Source organism: Coturnix japonica, chromosome 13 (genome assembly GCF_001577835.2).
Source record: "Coturnix japonica isolate 7356 chromosome 13, Coturnix japonica 2.1, whole genome shotgun sequence".
Classification (NCBI taxonomy): domain Eukaryota; kingdom Metazoa; phylum Chordata; class Aves; order Galliformes; family Phasianidae; genus Coturnix; species Coturnix japonica.
In genome coordinates, this window is record NC_029528.1 from 7,539,715 (window position 1) to 7,561,508 (window position 21,794).

The following is a 21,794-nucleotide window of genomic DNA, read 5'->3' on the forward strand; positions in this document are numbered from 1 at the left end:
TAATAAAGTAATGTAGTTATAAACATAAGGGACTGATTATATTTTACTTCAATTCTGACTCACAGACAACACAAAACAACAACAGTCACTGCAGCCAACTTATTTCCCCATTCCCCTCTCCTTGATGACAATAAATGCTTGTGAAAAACTCAAAGCAAACCCTGTCTTCTAAGTAGCATCCAAAAGACTCTGCATGGAAATACAGTTACACTGAGCCAAATGTATTTCAAATACAATACACTGTATTGTTCTTGAGCCAAAAAGACTCGTTAACACTGAAAAACGGTGCTTGACTGCCCTTCCAGTGGAACTTCAATAAGTTCCTGGGAATCATGACAGTTCCTACTGCACACTCTCAGGTTTTAGAGATGCATCTATTTCCCAAACTCAAAATATTCCCAAACCTGTTCTGCTTCCATTTTGCCACTGTTACAATGGTTGAAGATGATGAATGTATCTAATTACAGATCCATAAATCAATAACTATTGTGTGAGGAGATAAAAGCCTCGTGTTTTATTCCTTCGTTAAAAACAAACACACACATATATATTTTTTTATGTTGGGATTCTAAAATTTGGTTTAATAGCACTACAATAAATATTCAAGCAAAGAAAAGCTGCTGGCAACAAAAACCCTTATCTTTTTTTTCTCTATACAATTGAAAACAGTCTGTTCTATTGTATTGTACTTGAAGCCATTACAACAGCATTTCAACGAGTCACCTTATATTGCTAGAAAGAAAATATATAGAATGAATGCACAGAGAAGAAAAAACCTATTCTGACTGCAAGCTCTAAGAAACCATCTTAGAAAATGGTGTGTCAGGAACTTACCCTCTTCTAGAAGGAAAAAAAAAATCTAACTTTCCATGTGTAAAAGGTCTCATTACCTTCTATTATATTTGTATTTTTCAAAATACGATCAGCAGGTGCACCAGCTTTCAAAAACCTCTTGTCCTTCATCAAATATAATTGTTCCGCATATTATATTAAGAAATACAAGCAGAGAAATGTAAGTGATGGGAGTTCAATTAAAAGCAGCATAATATCTGTTGCATAGAAAATGATTCTGCAACTGAAATCAGGTTCTAATGAGAGGAAAAAAGGAATACATTTTCACATATTTTTAATTACACAGAACTTCCTCAAACATGATTTTTAATAACATATTCCATTAGGTTAACATCATATTTAAAGAAAGTGCATTTTCTGATTTCATTTCAAGTTTGATTTTGAGCAATTATTGTGTCATTGTTCAGCAGTAGAAAGGCTGAATTCATTTACTGTGTGGTTATGGTAGTTATGATTGATGTCGCTTCTCCAAATGATAAACCAATCACCCCAATGATGTAATGTCATTTTAAGAGTGCTATAATCACATTTCTCTCAAACTAGAAGCTCTGATGAGTTCTAACAAAGATTTATTGTAGATTAAAGACCTTCATAATACCAACAATAGATTGCTCATTTGATTGAAGATTTGAATAGTTTTGTGGGTGGTTTTTTTTCCGCCCAGATCTACCTAGAATATCTATTGTAAAGGGCATAGGGCAATACATATGGATGACTACCACCACATATTAAAGATGACTTCAACTTGCTGAGTAGTTAGCTTGTAATTGCAGTGATTGAAGCAACCATAAGTGCACAATCAGCCAAACAAGACACCTAAACAAGGAAATCAGTAGAAGCTTTCTCCAGTGTTTCTTTCTCAGTATGCATTTTGAAGTCTGTGATAGAATTGTTTAGAAAGGAGAACCCAGAAAGCAATAACTTACATTCATCACTGCTCAAAGATTTCCTGAAGTCTACACTGTAAATCTACGTGTCTTTGAATATTTATTTTTAACCGAAACCCAAATTTAAACAAAATATTTATCTACTATTTTCCAAACGTCTCAAGAATGTTGCTAAACTTACATAGCCCCAAATATAAATTAATAACAGATATATAAATACAAAAACAATAAAACCACAGTCTATGTTTCTATATCATGTAAAAGCTATTCTGAAAATCTTACAGGAAGGATGAGAGGTAAGCTTTTCCAGTCTGAATTGCACATGGCAGTCTGTAGTATTTTCTTGTAAACTCTCTAAAGGAAACAAAGTACCTACATGACAAGGAGTGATAGGCTTCTAGAGGATGTACTAAATCAGAGGAGCATGTGCTATAAATGTTAAATATTAAATATTAAAATGTTAAACAATTATGCTTTTTTTTTTTCTTCTTCTTCTATGTTCTTAAAACTAAAAGCAAGCCACAATATACTATAAGTGTTTATTAAAGAAGCAAATTGACTGTTTTGGGGAAAAAAATTAAAGCACAGAATGAACAACTCAGCTATTCATTCTTAAATAAATCAAAGCATACCTGTTCATGCTGAACAGGTTCCTTGTGCCAGTCACAGTAACGTGTGCAAAAGCTTTAAACTCTTCTTTACAAACTTTTAAAAGAAACAATTTAAAATGAAATACAAGGAATTCTTCCATCAACTTTTCAGATGTTCTTTTACTGTAGCTATCAATAACAAGTACTCAGTGTTCAGGGATTCTCCAGGTCTCTAGTCCCTAACTGTGATTTTCCTCTACCAAACAACCCTCAATGACATTCTCTCTTACCATTATGGCCTTTTTAAGCCTTTGTAAACAGATACATCACAGCCTTTATCCAAACACTGTATTCTGATATTTCTTCACAGTCCCCACTTACTGTCTTTCAAACAACAACTTGCAATGTTAGTAACAACAAATACCTATAATAATAGTTATTTCACAGAGAGCAAAATACAAACTATTTCATCAAATAGATCACTATTATACACAAATGGCCAAATCCTTCAAAGAACTCTTGATTTCTAAGACACTATTAAACTTTTTTAGTTATCTATACACAGAAAGCACAGAACCAGATTCTGAAACAAGAACACAAAGACAACAGCAGAAGGAACACACTTCCCAAACAGAACCTCATCACAGGTGTTGGCTTAGCTTGTGCAGAATAAAGGAACACTGTGTGGATCTCTCTTTTACAAGAAACATACTTTGAAAAATAAATTCCTTAGATGAGAAGCTTTCAATAACAATTTTATACTGCCTATAACACTTAGATTAGAAGGGTCTCTATAATAAAATGATAGAAAAACATATAGTATGTTTTCAAAACATTTTCAATGAAATAATACTATGATTTGCTGTTGACCTCATTTCCATATATGCTCTTAATTTTCGGGTGATGAAAGAACACGTTTGCAAAATAACGTATAAAACTGGAACAAACAAATCACAAATAAACTCCGTACGTTTGCAATTTTTCTTACCACTGCTGGATGCCTGCTGGGGCCCTGAACATGCTCTTAGTAGGTATGAATTAGGAGAGAACTCCTCGTCAGGATTGGTGTCCATGATTTGATGGGACGTGTTGCTGTCTAGCAATGGCATCTGGCAGCTAACTGGTGGAGGATTATGAGAACTGGGCAGCTGTGCAGATGGGAGAAGGCTAGACGAGGATGTAGGTGGAATGGGACGACCTGGGAAAGAGGACACAGGGATCAAAGATCAGCAATGAGCGTAATGAAAAAAAAAAAAGAAAACAAATTCTAATTTACTCTTTGCTTCTGTGAGCTTCCCTCTCATAACTTGATATCAATCCATTCCATCAAATGCATGCAAATGAAGGCAGCTTTTTTTTTTCCCCTCCTTTTTTTGTGCAATGCCCATTAGAATATTACTGTTTGTGGGGAGGAATGGAATAAGAGAAACAAGTATTCTGATTTTTACAGGTTTATCCAGAGCATTGGAGAAAACAGTCATAAATAATTTATACACAGGAAAATACGACCTCTGTGATCCTGCTGAAGTCTGTGAGGCAAAGAGAGCTCTGCTGCACATGAGCTACAAATGTTAAAATGCAGCAAAACTATTTGAAATGGTGCATTCTGATTTCCACCATTTTTAAAGAAACAGTGGTGGAACAAACACACGCTACCTTTCTCCTTAGCTACTCGTTCATTTCTGGAAGCAAGAACCCCACTCTTTATATGAAATATATTAAGGTTTATCTCATTAGCATTAACAAACAACAAAACCAAGAGCAATCATTGGAAAGTAACCACAGGTCCTTTAAAAGCTCTCACTGACACCAGCAAGCAGCACCAACTACTTTCTTACCTTCAAAAAACTTAAAGTAACAAAACCAGCTGGATTAAGGCAAATGATTATTATGCTATTTACACTGTATTCTTAACTCTGGCCAAACTGATAATAAGACTAAATGGCCAAGTTACCACAGAACAGAAATCTGTTTAAGCTACTTGATAACAACTCCCATCTACCTTCTTTTATGCAATACATTCAATATGTACTGAATACTTCCCTTGCAGACTTTCATTTACCAAGAAATAATTCTAATATTGATGACACGAATAATTACTGTTATTATTCATGATTGTGCCATTCTTATAAAATTCTGCAGCACACGTTCTAAACAATCAAGGAAGCAGTAAAGAAAAAGCAGTTTCAAATCATTTCTTTGCAACATGTAGACTGAGCTCCATTGTTTCTGTAAACCTGACCTTCTTGTCACAACTGCCCTGTGATTGCAGATACCTTCACAATCGTATTTTGAAACCTTCTGTTTCTCAAAATGATTCTAACGCTCCTCTTCTCACAACGAGTCTCATATGACCCTACTGTACTATGAAACATCCTGTGATACAGATGGTTACCTCAGTCTTCAGTTTCACCACTTTCAGAATTTACATCCAAAATATAAAACAGAAGCTGGTACAATTTGTATCTACTCTTCAAATACTAACATTATAAAGCTTCTATAAATAAGATTTTTATCTCATCGTGCATTGACAGAAATCCTATATAATGGATACTTACTACTTACTTCTAGTGACAACAGTAATGCAATTGTGTCATATCTCCAAAGTAACGTAAAACATAGATAAATGCTACTAAAAGCAAAACAAAGTCTAGAAGCTGTTGTGTTACAATTTCAATAGGAAAAAAAATAACACCAGTTCTTCATGTATCTGTTCATATGCATGTGCGTGCTGCATAAACTCAGGAACGGCACACAAAGATACTGAATACAGTCTCTTCAACTAAAGCAAGCAAACACACCCCCCGCCACTTTTTATCCTTATATTCTTTTCCTCATTAATTTCTTCTGTCATTTACACTATTTCTTAGTGAAAGAAAACCTTGATAGCTCTCCTTCAGGAGTGTTTCTGATTTTAGATAGCTTTGCACTTCCCTACTACACAACACCTCATTCTGCAAGGGCCTTTGTTTTTTAATTTTCTCTTTTACTCTCTTTATCACCACTTATATTTCCTTTCTTTACTCCCCACATAAGATGATATAGTAGACAAAAAAGAGTTATTTCCATTTCTTCTTTTTAACAGTGTCGCATCTCTCTTCATCGACTCAGGAACTTCTATGAAACCATTCCTCAATTACAGTTCCACTCTAAGTCCCTAAGGCTTAAAATCTGCCTTGTAGTCAATGATCAAAAATCAGGCCATGCTTGTAGCTGGAAATGATGCCACAGGCTTACAACCATCCCCAGCAATGCACCCACAAAAGCTGAGTATGTAGATCAGATACTGGTGTGAAGATTTCCTTTGAAGAAAGACTTCCCATTAATGAGCTCTTCACAGATAGAGGTAGAATACGGCACCAATAAACACCATATTTCAAACTTAGAGTAGAATGAGCCCCTCCTGATGGATAAGATATTACTAATGCCTGGAAAAGTTTCAGGAGTGTGAAAATTATGGAGTTCATTGGAACAGCATGCCAGAGTGATAAGGAGTGACTGGAACAAGGTCACTATCTTCTTGTTTGAGGATGAGCTTCAGGAAGGAGAGAACTGAATGCAAGAGATCTTATTAGAAGAATAAGGCCAAGAGTTTTATCATGCTGGGAGCAGAAATATCTATAATGGGCATCAGCATTCAAATTGCTCTGGTGAAGACCAGTGGCAAAAATAATGATGCGAGCTCCTCAGATACCTAACATCCCATAATGCAGCATTCAGCTCAAAGCTAATACAATCATTCTAACTGCATCCCACATAAATTCTCTAGAATATATGCGGAAGAATGCCACAGAAACCAGAACTTAGACTGGATTGCCTATCTGCCCCCAAAAGTAATTGACAACAGCACATGCAAGGCAAGCTTTCCATTTACATTCAAAGTTGATGAAGCAATTAAAACATTCCTAAGAATATCCAAAATATCAGACAAAAGGTACAGTGAACATTTATCTAACGATACTGGTTTCATAGATTTACCCCTCAACTTTTTTTGTGGTAGTTCAACCACAAAACAGGAGCAGGATAGAGGACTCTAAGGACTCCCGTCTGCTGACCTGGACATCTCCAAATTCAGATAATCCTTAGTGGCATTTTCTGGTATGCCTTAAAAAGGAGCATTATGGTTCGGGGGCTCTTCCACTGTTACTTGTTTGGCCATGTGAAGCAGAGGAAATTGCTGAGGTTGTCTATTGCTGACTTCCAAATCCTGCTTGCATTCTTCCTGAAACAAGTTTCTAGGCTCAAATAATCACTTCATGTTTTAGAGGGAATGACATTTCCTTTTACTTACATATAAAGAGGCTGTTTAAGTGATGTTCCTGACAGCACCATTAGCTACGAGACCCAAAAGTACAGCAATCTCTATTCAGGGAGTCCATGACTGAAGAAGTGACAGGGTCAGAACAGGTGACAAGCTTACTGCTGCAAAGCTGCCATGTGTGGCCACCGTGTAACACAGCAATAGGGCTGCAGAAAAGGTGCTCTCGAGTCCAGACACTTGTAAGACAGCTAATATGAATTCTGCTCATCTTAATCACAATAACACATTTAGGAAAGGGATACTGCCATTGCTGTTAGTGTAGAAACCAAAACCCACCAACAGCACTCACCCCCACCACCCCCATAAGGAAAAATCACTACTTGCAATCACTCCTTATTATTATACATCATACATATATCTGAGACACAATCAAAGAAAAGAAGCAGGCTGCTTATCAGTTTCTGAAGCTTTTAATATGTACTTTCCACACTCTCCCTTTCTCTCCCTGAACTCTCACTCAAAAGATCTGTGGAGTTTTGGAGACAAATGAAATACACACATGAGTAAAACTCCAGCCCCAATACTTTACTGTGGTGTGTGAGAGGAAAGAGGGAACACACAGGACGGAAATGAGTGAGTGAAATGTAATAATTCTGACATTAGCAGGCACTGTGTAAATATCCATTACAAAAACCATCTTGAAGGGCCGCTTTCCAACCTGTCCAGTTAATTATAATATAATATGGCATTACTATCTATAACAACTTTCAGGAAAAATCATTTTATAACTATTTATGTAATATTTATGCATATGTTTACCCCCACACACTTAGGCAGGAATACATCATCTCCAAAAAGGAATGCTATTCTGGGAGTCAGACTTTGAAAATTCAATTCAGGCTTTTAATACAGCCATTTTGCCATAAACTGTGTCAGGGTAAAGACCCCAACCCGTCTGCTGCTATCCCATACACCTAAGTTATCCTTCTCAATACAAGAAGTTATCACCGGAACATTGTGAGTCTCACAAATCTCAAAGCTTACTATATTTGTGGTGGAATTTTCTAGCTTCTCCTTTTAGATAGATCTAACTTTTAAAGATGTATACTACAAAAATAGGGGTAGATTTTATTCCCCTCCTCTTTTATTCCTTACTTCAGGAAACCTGGAAAACCAAATGGGAGCACTGTGCGAAACACGAGGCAGGACCCTGCTTCCATGAACACAACTCACACTATCTACAGAACACGATGCACTTCTGACTGAATTTCCAGCTCAGCCTAATTGAAGCACCTACATCGTCAGCAATGTTAAGTTCACTTTACAGAGTGAGAAACATTGCTAAATGTGTCAGGAAACAACCAGATAGCACAAGAAGCATGTTTTTGCAGTGCAAAGCACTATAAATTAAGCAGGCAGCTGATGAAGGTGAAACCTTCCTGAGATATAGCACATTCAGCACTCTCACTACTCCTCCCAGAATAATTGCTTTTTTTTTTTTAATTTATTTTTTTTTTTTAAATAAGGAAAAAAAGCCATTTTTCAAATACTTGTGCAAAGCAAGTCCTGCCAATGGGCTGGGCACTTTCACGCGGAGCCACACTTACTGCATCAAGCATACATCATTGTAGCTGGCATAAGAAATATTTATAGTTTGTATTAGATGAAATTATTACAGGTAAGTGGCATCAGGAAAACTCATCTGTTCTCTGTATGGTACCAGCATCTGTTATTTTTGTAAAGAAAACAGAATTTGTACTTCAGTGCACTGGAGGTCAGCATGGAGGCCCAGCAGGCAAAGCTGTTGTCATGGGAGAGAGCTGTGTGCCCTCAGAGCCCAGCAGGCTGAGGGGCAGGCACAGCACCACCCAGCAGATAACTCCTCTGCAAGGAGCTCTAAAAGCAGCTCCATTAACTCTTTATCTGCTGGGCTGCATTTCAAGTAGACAGAATTTCCTTCAGTATCGAGATATTTCAGTTTGCATAAACTCCTGCTGCACTTGTACTGTAAGGCAAACATGCTTCAACAATCACACCAAAAGATAAAACATAAATCAGGATCCTGGATGATAGTTACCACTGAAGAAAGGTACTCCCAGTGCTTCTGAAGCTCCTACCTGTCTGAAAGTGGCAAACAAAACCAGCCAAGCCTTTAAGAGAAGTCATTTCATGGAATCTATTTCACAAGAGTCAAAGGAGAAAATAAGGTCTTCCTAGCACACGGGGCTGACATTCTTGCACAGACCTCCTCACTGATGCTTACAGGCATTTCTCCGCTTCAAAAGGAACAGTCAGGGCAACCAAGAATGAAATAAAAAACATCACATCATACAGGGATGAAAGGCAAAAAATGCCTTTGCGAGAATTAGGAGAGAAGGCCAAAGGGATCTGGATACAGCAGGTCATCATCTGTGATGTACATAGCAGTGAAATAATGAAGGCAAACCAGCACTCTGTTTTCATATCTTTCCCACTTCCCACTGGACAATAAACAATGTAAGTTTTTCAAAACTCCTGTTATGCAAGAAGTGTAAAATCAGGGCAAGACTGTGAACAGAGTGAAGATAATGGAAAAAAAAAACAACACCAAAAAACAGAAACTTACATCGCTACAGTATAGGCAAGAACTGTCCCCAAAAGCCAATTTCTGTCACGAAGTGAGGTCTGTATATCTGTCAGCCTCACCCCCTCATGTGTAGCACAGAGCCCAGCTGCACTGCTTTCACCAGCACAGATCCTGCTCTTTCTGTGAAGTGAAAGTGCTTCATTCACAGCCTGTCCTCATGCACTGAGCATACTGCGGGCAGGAGACCTGGGAGCTTACTCTGCTCCATGGGACTACCTGCAGCCATTACGCTTCAGGATTTCACTCAGACCCCTGAAGCCCTGAAACGTTGCTTATTTTTTCATTTGGTGGGTTTTCCATTTGAAGGAGCACTGAAGTTGAAAAGATTGCACTGCAGTTCCCCAGAACAGCATGAGCTGAACATCAGTACTCCCAAGGCCCCACAGCATCCCCAACACAGCCTGTAGTGCTGTGGGTGAGTGCAAGCAGCTACAGCTGCCAGGCCTCCACAGGTGGTACCAAAGCCATTACCATAATGGGGGAAGAAAGTCAAGAAAACCTCCAAACAAAACCTGGAAATAAACCTCGATTCTCCCTGAAATAAATGCATTAAATCTCTCTGGCACAGAATTGTTACAGTTCTAGTTAAGACTTTGACAAAGGACAAGAAATTGTTTATGAGGAATTATAGGTGATAGAAAAAAGATAAAAATTCAATGGCCAATGATTTTTGTGACCATAAAAAAAATTCATTTTTTTAAAACCAATATTTGATTGAGCATATTCAATAGAAATAAATTGTATCTTCCTTATCTCCTCTAGTAGATCCACTTTTTGCACACAGAAGAATGTATTTTAAGAAATGGGACAAATGCAGAAGAATCATTAACTGCTAGGCTCCTCTGTTTTGTGTTTTTTTTTTTACTTTACTATGGATATAATCTGCAAACTCCTGCAGGCGTTGTTAAATTCCTTATGACATTTCACCTCTGTGTGGTTAATATTTCCTAAAGTACGGTGCTTCTACACTTCTTGAATATGAAAATAACTGCATCAGTGCAAGGTACTATCATTACTACAATCTATGCAGAAAAGTAAGAGTAACTTAGAAATCAATCACTTCTCTTGTGGCTTTTAGCATTAAAATCAAAGCTACATTAATTTTTCCAGGCAATCCATCTAAAAAGATATCGGCATTACAGAACTTGGATGTTAAAAATAAGTAGACAGTCATGACTCAAAAATAATGTAAATCAATTCAGCACGTAAAGGAATAATTTGATGCTGTCCAAAGCTAACATCACTTAATTCTTGTCTTGTTGAATCATCTGATACCCGTTCCCTCTTTAGTTAAACAAAGATAAATAATAAAAACAATTTACAACTAGAAGATGTCAGGGTTTTGCAGCTGTTCAATGTCTTTTGGGCAGATTAGATTTTGTAATGAAAAGATATAACCCTCATTTTATAAAAGCTGTTGCTGTCTTGGGAAAGGCATCAGTGAATAAGATTAGAAAACTCTTTTACTTCTTGAACATATTACACTAGCAAGCTGATTTCTTGGCATATGTTTAATGATACATTCCTAGCTGGAAAACAGGAATTTGTTTCACTGATTTTTCCCCATCACTCTTGAAGTCAGAGTGCATTCTCAACTCTCATCGTACCTCTGATTCAGCTGGGAAAATCTGAGGGAGAAGAAACAGACAAACCCAGCTGAACATAAATCACATGAACTTGCATTGTCTTCACTTCCCTATTAAAGGCTCTACTGAACTGAGTGTATGAACTATAGCTGACAGTAAAGTATAACAACTTGTCAGCACTTGTTGTAACTGGAACAAAAATAATACTCTAAAATTAGGGATGTATTTGGAAGAACTTTCCAAAAATTTACAGCCACCATCACATATGACTGAATTTCCTTCTTTGGTAACTTGATAGTATGTAAACTGGGAAGAAAAAAAAAATACTATTTACCAATTTTATCAGCTAACACAGAGCAGTGCATTCATGAGAAGGAATTTCAGCAATGGAAGGATCGTAATTAGTTCTTAGATGGATAACTACCTGGAGCCATACGATATCTACTGCCTTACATGTATCTACAAATAGATGATTTGAACTTTATTCCAGTGACAAAGTTTGAGCTATGTGATAAGAACACCCCCTATTCACCTTTACCTTGTGCAGCTGAACAACCACTTTATGCCACCTCCACTACATACCCTCCTGAATGTTGTTGGCATTATTTCTAATAGAGACATTCAATTCCAGAAGCCTTTCAACAATTAGTGATTCATGTGCTTGGCAGCAGTGCTAGGTGGGAAAAATAACACTATTTTGGACAAATACGAGAAAATTCAGACGTGTAATTTTTCATCAAAATCCATGAAAGTTATGTATAGCCAGTATTAACTGGTGGGTTTTGGGTAATGATCAGAGATTTGTGATATATCCTTGCAACTTGCTAAAAAAGCAGCTCAGATTTCTGACGAACGAATCTAAAGTGAACACAAGGCTCCACGGGATCAGTACCATGGAAATGGTTGAATAAGATAAATAATATATTCAAAATCTGCTGTATTGCAGTGCTGGTGCTATATCCTGGTTAATTTTGCTTTGGTTACTGAAGTTTGCTTTTTAGTTACACCTACAATGTGAACGTGGCATTCCTCTTCCTACACCTGTGTGCAATGCGCTCCTGAGTTAGTGAGGAACATCTGCTCTGGTATGCTCTGGAAATGTCTGTTGGGAAACACTAAGATGAACTGAGGTAGGCATCACTGTAACTACCCACTGCTATTGATGCTGACAAATACATTTACATGATGTAATCTTGATGTTTTACAGTTCTCTTTTATCTGATTTCTTCTCTCTTAAGATCTCATCCTGTACTTCTCACCCAGCACAGCAGCAGAAGTGTTGGGTGCACAAGGACACCAAAGGCATGACTTTGCAGCTATCTAAGCCACTGGAGGGATTTTCCAAAATACAAAAATTGCTTAAGCATTTATCTTCCTGTGTCTTACTGCATTAGCAACCACATTAACACCTTCTTTCCTTAAACATTTACTGGATGATGCAAATATTATGATATTTTTGACTGAACATTTGTGTGCCCTGAGAGGAAGCTACCGGGCCTGTAAGAAATCCTGCTTCAAAAGTGAACACTCCACAACATAGTTACAAACCACAGTAAAATCTCAGCTCCATTTAAGTCGATATAAATTGTATTTTTGCCTTTAGCACAGCCAGGATTTCACCCTAGAGTCCTAAAAAGCTTTTGCATAGAGAGAAGCTTCCCCAGCAGAAGTCTGTTACTGACTTGAACTCCGGAGCTGCTGTCGATTCAGAACGGTCCATTGAGCTCAGATCTGGAAATACAGCTTGGAGCTAAACTGCAGTTAAAAATCAAAGGGGAAATGAAACACCATCACTAATGTGGAGAAAGGCCTATTTAGCCCCTTCAGAAACCTCTCTGATGTCTTCTGGTGAAGCAGGCTGTTCCCAGAAGAAGACATAGAATACGTAAAGCATTCAAATACGGGATTATGGACAGAACTATCAGACCACTTCTAAATGAGCAATTTAAGTGCAGGTAAAATTCTGTTCCCCCTTAGCACTGATTAAGGTTTGGAGTAGTTCCCTCTTTAGAGTCCATTTCTTGTGCAGTTTGCAAAGTAGACCCAAATGAAGTAACAGAATAAAAAATATGAAGCAAAGGAAAATATTTACTGTTTGTGGGACACACTTTGTATGAGCACTACAATCTACATACTTTTCTAGCAACAAAAAAACCAAAACAAACAAATAAATCCTTAAAAAATGATGATTTCTGAAGTGAGAAGGTTCATTTCAAATCCCACTTCATCTGGGAAGATTTTAACCAAAATAAATGCTTTCAGAGAGGCAGATTCCAACACAACAGCTATCAGACCACTGACTATTTTAGCACTGGCATGTATCACCATAATTACTGGCACTCTGGGAGAGCAGTACAGGAAATTAAAAAGATAAAATTTTCTTTTAATGAAAGAAAATCACGGAGATGAAAGACTACTCCATAGAAAAGGGAGCTTCACTTTGCAGTACTAAGAAAACCTATAACCTTATTAAAAGGCATTTGCAAGCACAAAATTAGACATGTTAAAAAGGTAAGAAATGTTTTAATTACAGCTACAATTAAATTTGCCAGAAAGAATTAATAAAAATTGGGATAAATATTCTTCCCTTAAAAACAATTGCAGGGCTCTATTCCAGACTTTTCTATAAAACAAAAAAGGCAGCAAAATCCAACAGGTTACAGAATAGCCTGGATGTTCCATTCTGTACTGCAGCATGAACTGGATCTTTAAAATAATGACAGTTCCTCTCATCTTTTTGATCTTAAGGCACTTTATAACTACAGCTCAGAAATACAGGGACAAAGAAGAATTAAAGCAACTGAAGCTGAAATATGCTACTTTGGATTCCAAAGTTTGTTTACACCATTAGAAGCCACTCAAATATATATCCCCATAAATGACAAGGTCCCAGCAGCAAATTAACAGGAACAATTTTCCCATCTCAGGAGCTGTCAAGATGGGCTCTGTTAGCCAATTTATCTTACTCCAGCACATCTCTGGTGCTTGTCAATCAATATGTGAAACATTTGGTGCTGATTGCCATTTTTCTATCCACTTCCTTTTGCCTCTCGTACCAGGCAATTTACTGCAAGTCAATCAAGGTTGAAGCAGACCTTGTTTAAATAAAACACTGTTGAGATCTTTTCACACCAACAGTTTCAAAAACAGAATGAGCTGTAGCTTTTCACATTTACATTTATACTACTTTTTCTATTTTTCCCAAATGCCATGCTGAAGTTAGAAGTCATAACTAAACTCAGCTGAAGGATTAGGGACTAAGTGATCAGGGAGGATGAACTGAATATAACCGTATTCAGTCTATCAAAGGAGACAGAAAACATTAAGGAGAATGGGATGACTTCTCTTTCTCCCTGGCTTGAATTCTGGCCCCCACACCAAAAATCCTTGTCTGAACATCATTGCTCAGGACAATTATTCAAAGGAGATAAACTGTATTTGTAGTTAACGTGTCACCAGTGAAAGTAAGAAGATCGGTTCTCCCGGCCAACAGTTCAATGGTAAGTGTTCCATGTGCAGAAGCTGTGCAGTCTTTTCAGTTTCTAGTTTCGCTTTGGATTGCAAAATAGCCACATGTGCATTCACAAAAGCAGAGGATAAAATCACTACCTTCTTACTTACAGCATCAATGAATACTTGAGGCTTGCATTTATGTGCTAAATCAGTACAGGCTGATGCCACCAAATAATTCAGTTATATCTTGTTATTTATTTGTTCCAAATACTCTAAATCTAATGGCATACAACAGCAACAAAAGAAACTACAAGTCAGGACAATTACTGAGATCCCAGAAGTAATAACCTCATCAAAAAGCCAGAGGTCAGCTTCCATTCCATAGAAAAGGAGGTGAGGGGAGTAAGTCTTCAGTTGTTCATGTTCTTATTAAATAAGTATGTTCCTTCCTGTTCCCTTTTTAATGCTGAATGATGTGAGGGTGTTGGGCACCTCCGTTTCCAAAAGAAGCTCAATACCATACGTGATATACTATATGATGCACTAGAAAACAAACACCTTTTGGAAGACAGAAAAAAAAATCATTTGCTCCTCTAGTCAACAATTTACAGCCGTCAGTAGAGCATAAAAAGGGCTTAGGTTATCAAAAGGATGCAAGATACAAAAGTCTGGCATTTGCCTGCAGTTAACACACTGCAACATGTCCTGATGGGAACATCCTCCCTCATTTGTTAGTACTTTAACATGAGACCCACTATCTTCCTAATCCACAACGTGTATGATAATATCCATAGCGCACCTATAATAGCCAACCGCTGACTGAAAAATACAGAACGTATCACTGAAGCTGTATACAACCACCAGTCCTGTCCTGTATGGCACTTCAAAAGCCATCCGTATGGCATTAGTTTCGGCCAACACAATGCACAATCAAACTCAAATATGTTGTGTTTCACTACCTTTTCAAGAAAGCGCACACTGCTTTAATCCTAGAAAGGTTAAATACTTTATAAAAAAGAACAAGAAAACCAAGAAACCAAGCTGACAAGCATGTGAGTCTCAAAAAGCAAACAAAGCCTTGCTGCTTATCCTCCCCTGTAGGTTGCTGCAGGAAACACTGCTGAGGTCATCTCCAATTTCAGGATCTCCCCTTATGCTGCTGCAGGACACAGGGCATAAATCCATGTAGTATGTGAGAACCAGACATATGCCACAGGTGTTGGTATTATATAAACATGTGTACACACATGCACACACATACATCAGGAGTGAAGGTATCTTAGCCTTAAGAGTTATCCTTTGAGTTATATTTGCAATAAATTTCCCATTACTCATGAGAAGAAAGTTGTATGCGTTACTCTGCACTGATACTGTGAAGGGAAAGAAAGATCAGCAAGATAAAAGTAACGAAAGGTCTTTCCCACAAGGCAAAAGGAGCCAGCCTGATTCATGTGCGCATGATGTATGTGCTTCAACAATAGCTGGCAGCTCACAACAAGAATTATTGTACAAGTAGTATAACAAGTCTGCATTGCTAGTATAGCACTAATGCAGAAGACAATGTGTGATTTTTTTCATAGTCTTTAAAAAGAAAAAAGCAAAAAAGAAAGCCTCCCACACTAATGCCCAAAGGACCGCATTCACATAATGTCTATTTCCACACTTCTGTGTTATAGAAAATTCTCATTCATTCTTTCCACCTTGCTGTTTGCACTTACACAGCAGGGGTGTGGGAGCAGAGGGCTTCAGGGTGCCCTTGGTGAGCAGAGCCCAGCACTGCCCTGTGACACAGCAGAGCAGAGCAGCTATGGCAGAGATGAAATGCTATGGACTGACCATGCACCACACACTGAAGGGAAGGAGGAGATGGGGGGAGGCTGCCTGTAGTCTGCTTTTAGGTTCTTGCTGCCCTAATCTGTTGGCAGTAGGCAGTAAATTACATTAATCTCTCTGTGCCGAGTCTGTTTTGCCTGTGATGGTGAATGATCTCCCTGTCCTTCTCTCAACCCTTAAGCCCTTTTCTATCGCATTTTCTCCTTGTCCTTTTGAGGAGTGAGAGAACTGTTTTGGTGGAGTTGAACTGCCTACCAGGGTCAAACCGCAGCTAAAGCTTCCTTGATTTAAAAAAAGAAGAAAAAAAAAAATATATAAAAAAATACCATTTTAACCCTCAGAAAGCTCTGGGCCTACTGCATTGGGAACTTTGCTGCTGGCCAAGGCATGCACAGAAAGCCAAAGCCCTGCAGTCCTACAGCCACCTTGGCCCTGCAGAATCTCTCAGCTTGCAGCACGCTCCTGGTAGGAACGCAGGTTTAGAGCTGGGTCTCTTCCTTCATTGGAAAGGGTTTGCATCCAAAATAAAATCAATTAGGACAAATAACCCACAACTTCTTTGTTCACAGCAAAGGCTGTTTTCATCACTAATCTTTTTTTCCTAATAGTCACACTAATTTCTTGGTACACATTTTCTAATTATGAATGTAAAGGGAAATGTAAAATGTTTCTGCCACAGAGAAATCACAAGATGATGAGTGAAATTATTTGACAGCTAAGTGAATATGCAAACAGCCTAAGGCAAAACACTTATCAGACTATTCCTTTTTTTTTCTTTTTTTTCCTCTTTCTTTCTTTTTTTTTTTTTTTTCCAGCCCTACCTCCTGGCCTTCTGTCCCCCAAAAGGTTCTCAGAATTCCCACTGGGCCCTACAAAGACTGAGGCCACAGAGCCAACAGGATTTCAGGGAACACACAGTGTGTTAGGTCAGAGCAGACAAAGGAGCAGCGTGCAGAGCCTGACACGTCACCTGCCACTTACAAATTACAATCTGCCCCAAAAGCCTGGCATCGATTTCACTCTCCTTACCTTAAACCAGAAATCCCGGGCTTCTACCTCTTCCTACCCCTTTCTTTTTTTTCCCTCAATAACAGACTGTTTAAAGCCTGCACCTTAATTTTAACCTGAACCTGTAATTTGAGCTGCTGTTAAGGGAATTGCACTTTCATGTCTCTCTGCAGCCCCGGGGACTAATTGAGGAGATTACCTGAAGGCTGAAGGTCTAAATGCTCAAGGAAGAAAAACCTGTTTAAAACAATTTCTGCAAAGAAGAATGACAGAAATAGGAACAACTAGGAGATTTTCCTGTCACTGGAGGTTTTTCTGTTACAAATGACGGCGTGCTGTATGTGATCATGTGCTGGGAAAAACAGTAGTAATAAGACACTGAATTGCATTTTGAAAGGATGCGTGTCAGAAAAGACAGTTAACTGTTGCTGTTTGCATTATACATACACATCTTCCTCACTGGCACAAAAGTACATTAAAAGCAGCAGCAACAGCAGCTTCATTTCATGAATTAGTTCAGAGCAGCAGTGCAATCTCATCCCTGGCTTCTCCAAAGCTATGAACAATTGCTTAAATGCTTCCATATAAACTGTAGACATGTTTGCAAGACAGGGAAATGCTCCCTTAACCCTTATCATATCCTCCCTGTGGTTTACAGTGACAAATCATTGCCGTTATGTTTTCCTAATGATAGTAGTATAATTTTTTGTGCATTCTGTTTGGTTTTGAGGAGGAAAAACACCCAGCCTTCCCTGTGCAGACACCAAAAGGAACCTTCTGAGCAAGTCCAGCCAAGTAAGTCCAGCCAAGTGCCACACACCAGCTGTGGCAGTGCACTGGGACAGAGCTCAGCTCAGCTGCCTTCACCTTCCACAACTTTTACCAAGAGCAATGGACACGTGCACCAGGCACGTTTACCTTCATCACTCCATCCTGCAATGGAACACAACCTACAGAACAAACAGCATGGGATGTGTCAGAGCAAAGCAAGGAACAAAGCGGGCCTGTAGCGTTCTGCAGTAACATCACATGGAAGAATTAATCAGAGGAAAAAGTAAAAAACAAAACCCATGAAGTAACAACTGTCATTTAAAAATAATTCTTCAACAAACATCAACCTAAGTAGTAAGAAACCAATACCAGAATATGTAATCATAGTAAATGTAGGAACTGATATTTTCATGTAAAATGGAAACATTTATACAGGTAATGTGGATTTTAGGAGGGTCTGTTAATATTTATTGCAGTACAGAAAAAGTGATAAATAAGGAGACTGCTTTCCCTAAAAATCCTAGAAGTGAATTGAAGCCTTGATCTAAAAACCTTAAATTCTAAGCGTGGGTCTTTCCTGTCTTTGCTAACTTGCATTGATGAACAGATGAATTGTGTTAAACGCATAAGGTACAAACAGTGTTTCTCTACAGCTATCAAGGAGGTCATGTTACAGCGCTACTGCGATCTAAATTGAGTGGATACATAAGAAAGAATGAAAGACAATTTTAAAAGATGCAGTTTTAGCTACGCTCACTGAAATGAAAACTAGAAATCCACACTCCTCTTCTATCAGCAGAAGTCACGACCCCATCAAAACCTGATGTACAAAACAGTTCCAGCAAGGTCACTTAGCAGTAATAATATATCATGATGCAGTCCATTTGGGGTTTTGTTCTTAAACACTTCAGCAAATGGGCCTGTTTGTTAACTCCAACAGATAATTATGAAGTGCAATAAAAAATTCAAATTATGTTAATAGGGCAGCGAACAACGGCTGTTTGCAGAAATCACTGGCAATTACTAGGCATAATGGCTCTCAATTAAGCTGGAGGGTATTTTCCATCATTCATAATTCACTATTTTAAAAGAATCATAAAAATACGAACTGTTAATAAAACTTTCAAACCTGCAAGGAAGCTGTTTGTCACAAAAATACCTATTTTATTTTCATAGTGATATTTTTCCTTGGGAATGGAATGTGAGGATATTGTTAGTTAAGGGAAGGGGACTACACAGGAGTCACATCTCACAGTGCATTTTCTCACAGTGCCTCTAAGTGCAAAAGGAGCTGTACTGCTTTCTTAAGCAACTTCAGCTCCCACAGGAGAATGGTCAGCAATGGTCAGGCCTTTTCCAATTCTATTTTGACATTCCACAGCTCACTAAATAAACTATAAAACATTTGTGTACGAGTACTGAGAGTCTCACTGCTTGGCCAGCTACCAATTTATACTTCAGTATTTTTCATGGGAATAAACTGGGACAGAATGTATTAATGGAAAAATTCAGGCCTAAAAGAAGCTTGATGCAAAGTACATATCAACAAAATGAAACTATCGTATTCAATAAATGAAGTCACTAATGAAAGATCAATTGGCAATAATTGCTATTTACACTTCCACTGAAACTACCATGTCTATCATATGGACAGCCCTGCATTAGGAAAATGGCACTTTAATTACTGAATTCCATTCACAGCTTTACTAGTTATAATCACAGATCCACTGATTTGGTGGACGCACTGCTGTATACACACACATATATACATACATACATTACACACACTCACACCCAGTGTGTGAGTTGATTTGCTGTGAATTGAATTTTCTTCCCTAATCAAACCACTTCAAACTTTCCCCTATTGGGAAACCAAAACTACTTCATTTTTATTCCCGAACATTTGCATACATATTCCTAAGAAAATCATTCAAAATGACTTCCTATCTGTAGAAATTCATTCTTCATATTTCAACAGCAATCAGACTTGAGCACAACACTGAATATCAGAAATGGAAGACAATCATTCATCACCCAGACATCAGGATCTGTTGAGATTTTTTATTGCTTTGACCTCATTAAAATGGTGCAAACTATGAACTAATATAAATCTGTCTCACTGAATACTTTCCTCCTTAATTTTTTAATAGTTCACACATGAAGGAGAAGGTTAAAGCCAATTAAACAAGATACAAATACTGTTATTATTGCCTTGACATAATGCTTGTTATTGGATTTGGTCATTTTGCTTTAGCAAACCATTACTCCTATTTTTGAATGAATCAATAATTATATTGTTTATTGGCTTCCTTTTCTGTGAGGTGCTTTTTTTTTTTTGTTTGTTTTCTTTTGTTAATTGCTTCTTTTTTAGTCCAATTTCTCTGTCACTAACAACCTATCATTCCCAGCTTAACAGTAAAGTAAATCTCAATATTGTAGGCTAACAAGAATATTACACAAGGACTAAGCAGTCCTTCTTACTTAACTCCAAATGGGGGGAAAAACATTCCTGTGCTAGAAAACTTTGTTCTTCCTCATTAAGGGGGGCTATATATTTCTATGATTAAGATCATCATATGATACTGACAGACACTTAAAAGCTTCTAGTGAAAGTCTGAAGTCTCCCAGCATTCCCAGTGACCTCAAGTAGCTGCTATGCACGCAGAACTGTGAACAAAATACTACCATTAGCATTATAATCCTAGTAAACAAGCATCTGTCTGTCATTTAAAATACAGCATTTTCTTCTAATTTCTGTTATCTGTAAATCTTTCCTGACATTCCAACTCCACTCTTAGCATGCTGTACAGGCTCCACTTTATACATCACCATCACTCCCACTGGATGTTGGTATCTCAGCACCACAAAGATAGGCAGGGATTCATTCAATAAAACGTCTTCATAATAAAACAAATATTTACTTAATTATGCAACAAATAATCAATAGAAACATTTTTCTTTATTAGTACATTTTACACTGGGGATAGTTTATTTATTATTTTTTTAAAGCAAGCAAACAAAAAAAAAGCCAAAAAAAACCAAAACAACAAAACCACAACAAAACACCATATTTCATTACTAGCTCCATTAATTTCCTTGAAGAACGGAAGCTGAAGTGAAGAACAGATCAATTACTTGTTTATCCATATATATATCATGTCTAAATCAGCAAAGCACTAAAGTCATCCACAGGTTCATTTTACGCGCTCCCCAATCACCTGGGAGTGAATCAAAAGTGACCAGACAAGTGACCTCACTACTAAGAAGTCAGTGCAACGAGTGCCATCCTTCTGCCACAGCTTCAGAATGGACTTTACTAAGTATTTCACACCAGAAATGGCAATATACTTGCTAAATAAAAGATTTCTTAAAAAAGCTAAACATTTCAAATTCAGTGCCTTTTTCGGTTTCATTAAACTTTGTTTCTCATTCTCCCTCTCACTTAGATGCTTGCAAAATAAATATAATTATATTGAACTTTAATAACTTTTGTACCTTGAGCTGCAGGTGCTAGTATGCTGTATCTATTACCATATTTTAAGCCCTTTAACAAGATTGCATTAATTTCTATGATAATTTAGAGCCCATAATGCATTCCAAGATGTGAATAGATGTTAATCACCATGGAATGAGTGATTTTCCTGTATACTAACGAAGCCACGCTGTAACCAGTAACTACTTCTTTCTAAACTCAATATTCCCACTGAAGGACCTGATTAAAATTTTGTTGAGAGTAACAATACCCTCAAGAATGTTTAACATACCAAACTCACTAACAAAAGCATGAATTGCTGCATCCTTCCTGCAGAAATGATTATGGTTGCAAGTATTTATAGTACCCATTCCATTCTTTGCCCAGCATTAACAGAAGGTATCCTGTATTTCTCTTCTGTGACTATCCCACACTTGGTACTGCAGCTAGCTTAA

The 21,794-nt window shown here is 37.6% G+C and overlaps 1 protein-coding gene across 16 annotated transcripts in view; it reads right to left on the bottom strand.

Moving 5' to 3' along the window:
• The window catches only part of TENM2 (teneurin transmembrane protein 2), a 1,269,291-nt gene that overhangs the window by 189,950 nt on the left and 1,057,547 nt on the right, over nucleotides 1-21,794 (bottom strand). For 15 of the 16 annotated variants that reach the window (XM_032447373.1, XM_015875932.2, XM_015875931.2 and 12 more), the window contains one exon: nucleotides 3,318-3,527. The exons of the other annotated variant lie outside the window; for it this stretch is intronic. In XM_032447373.1, coding sequence (XP_032303264.1) covers nucleotides 3,318-3,527 — 210 coding nt within the window. The remainder of the gene's footprint in view (nucleotides 1-3,317; nucleotides 3,528-21,794) is intronic. 16 annotated transcript variants of the gene reach the window in all.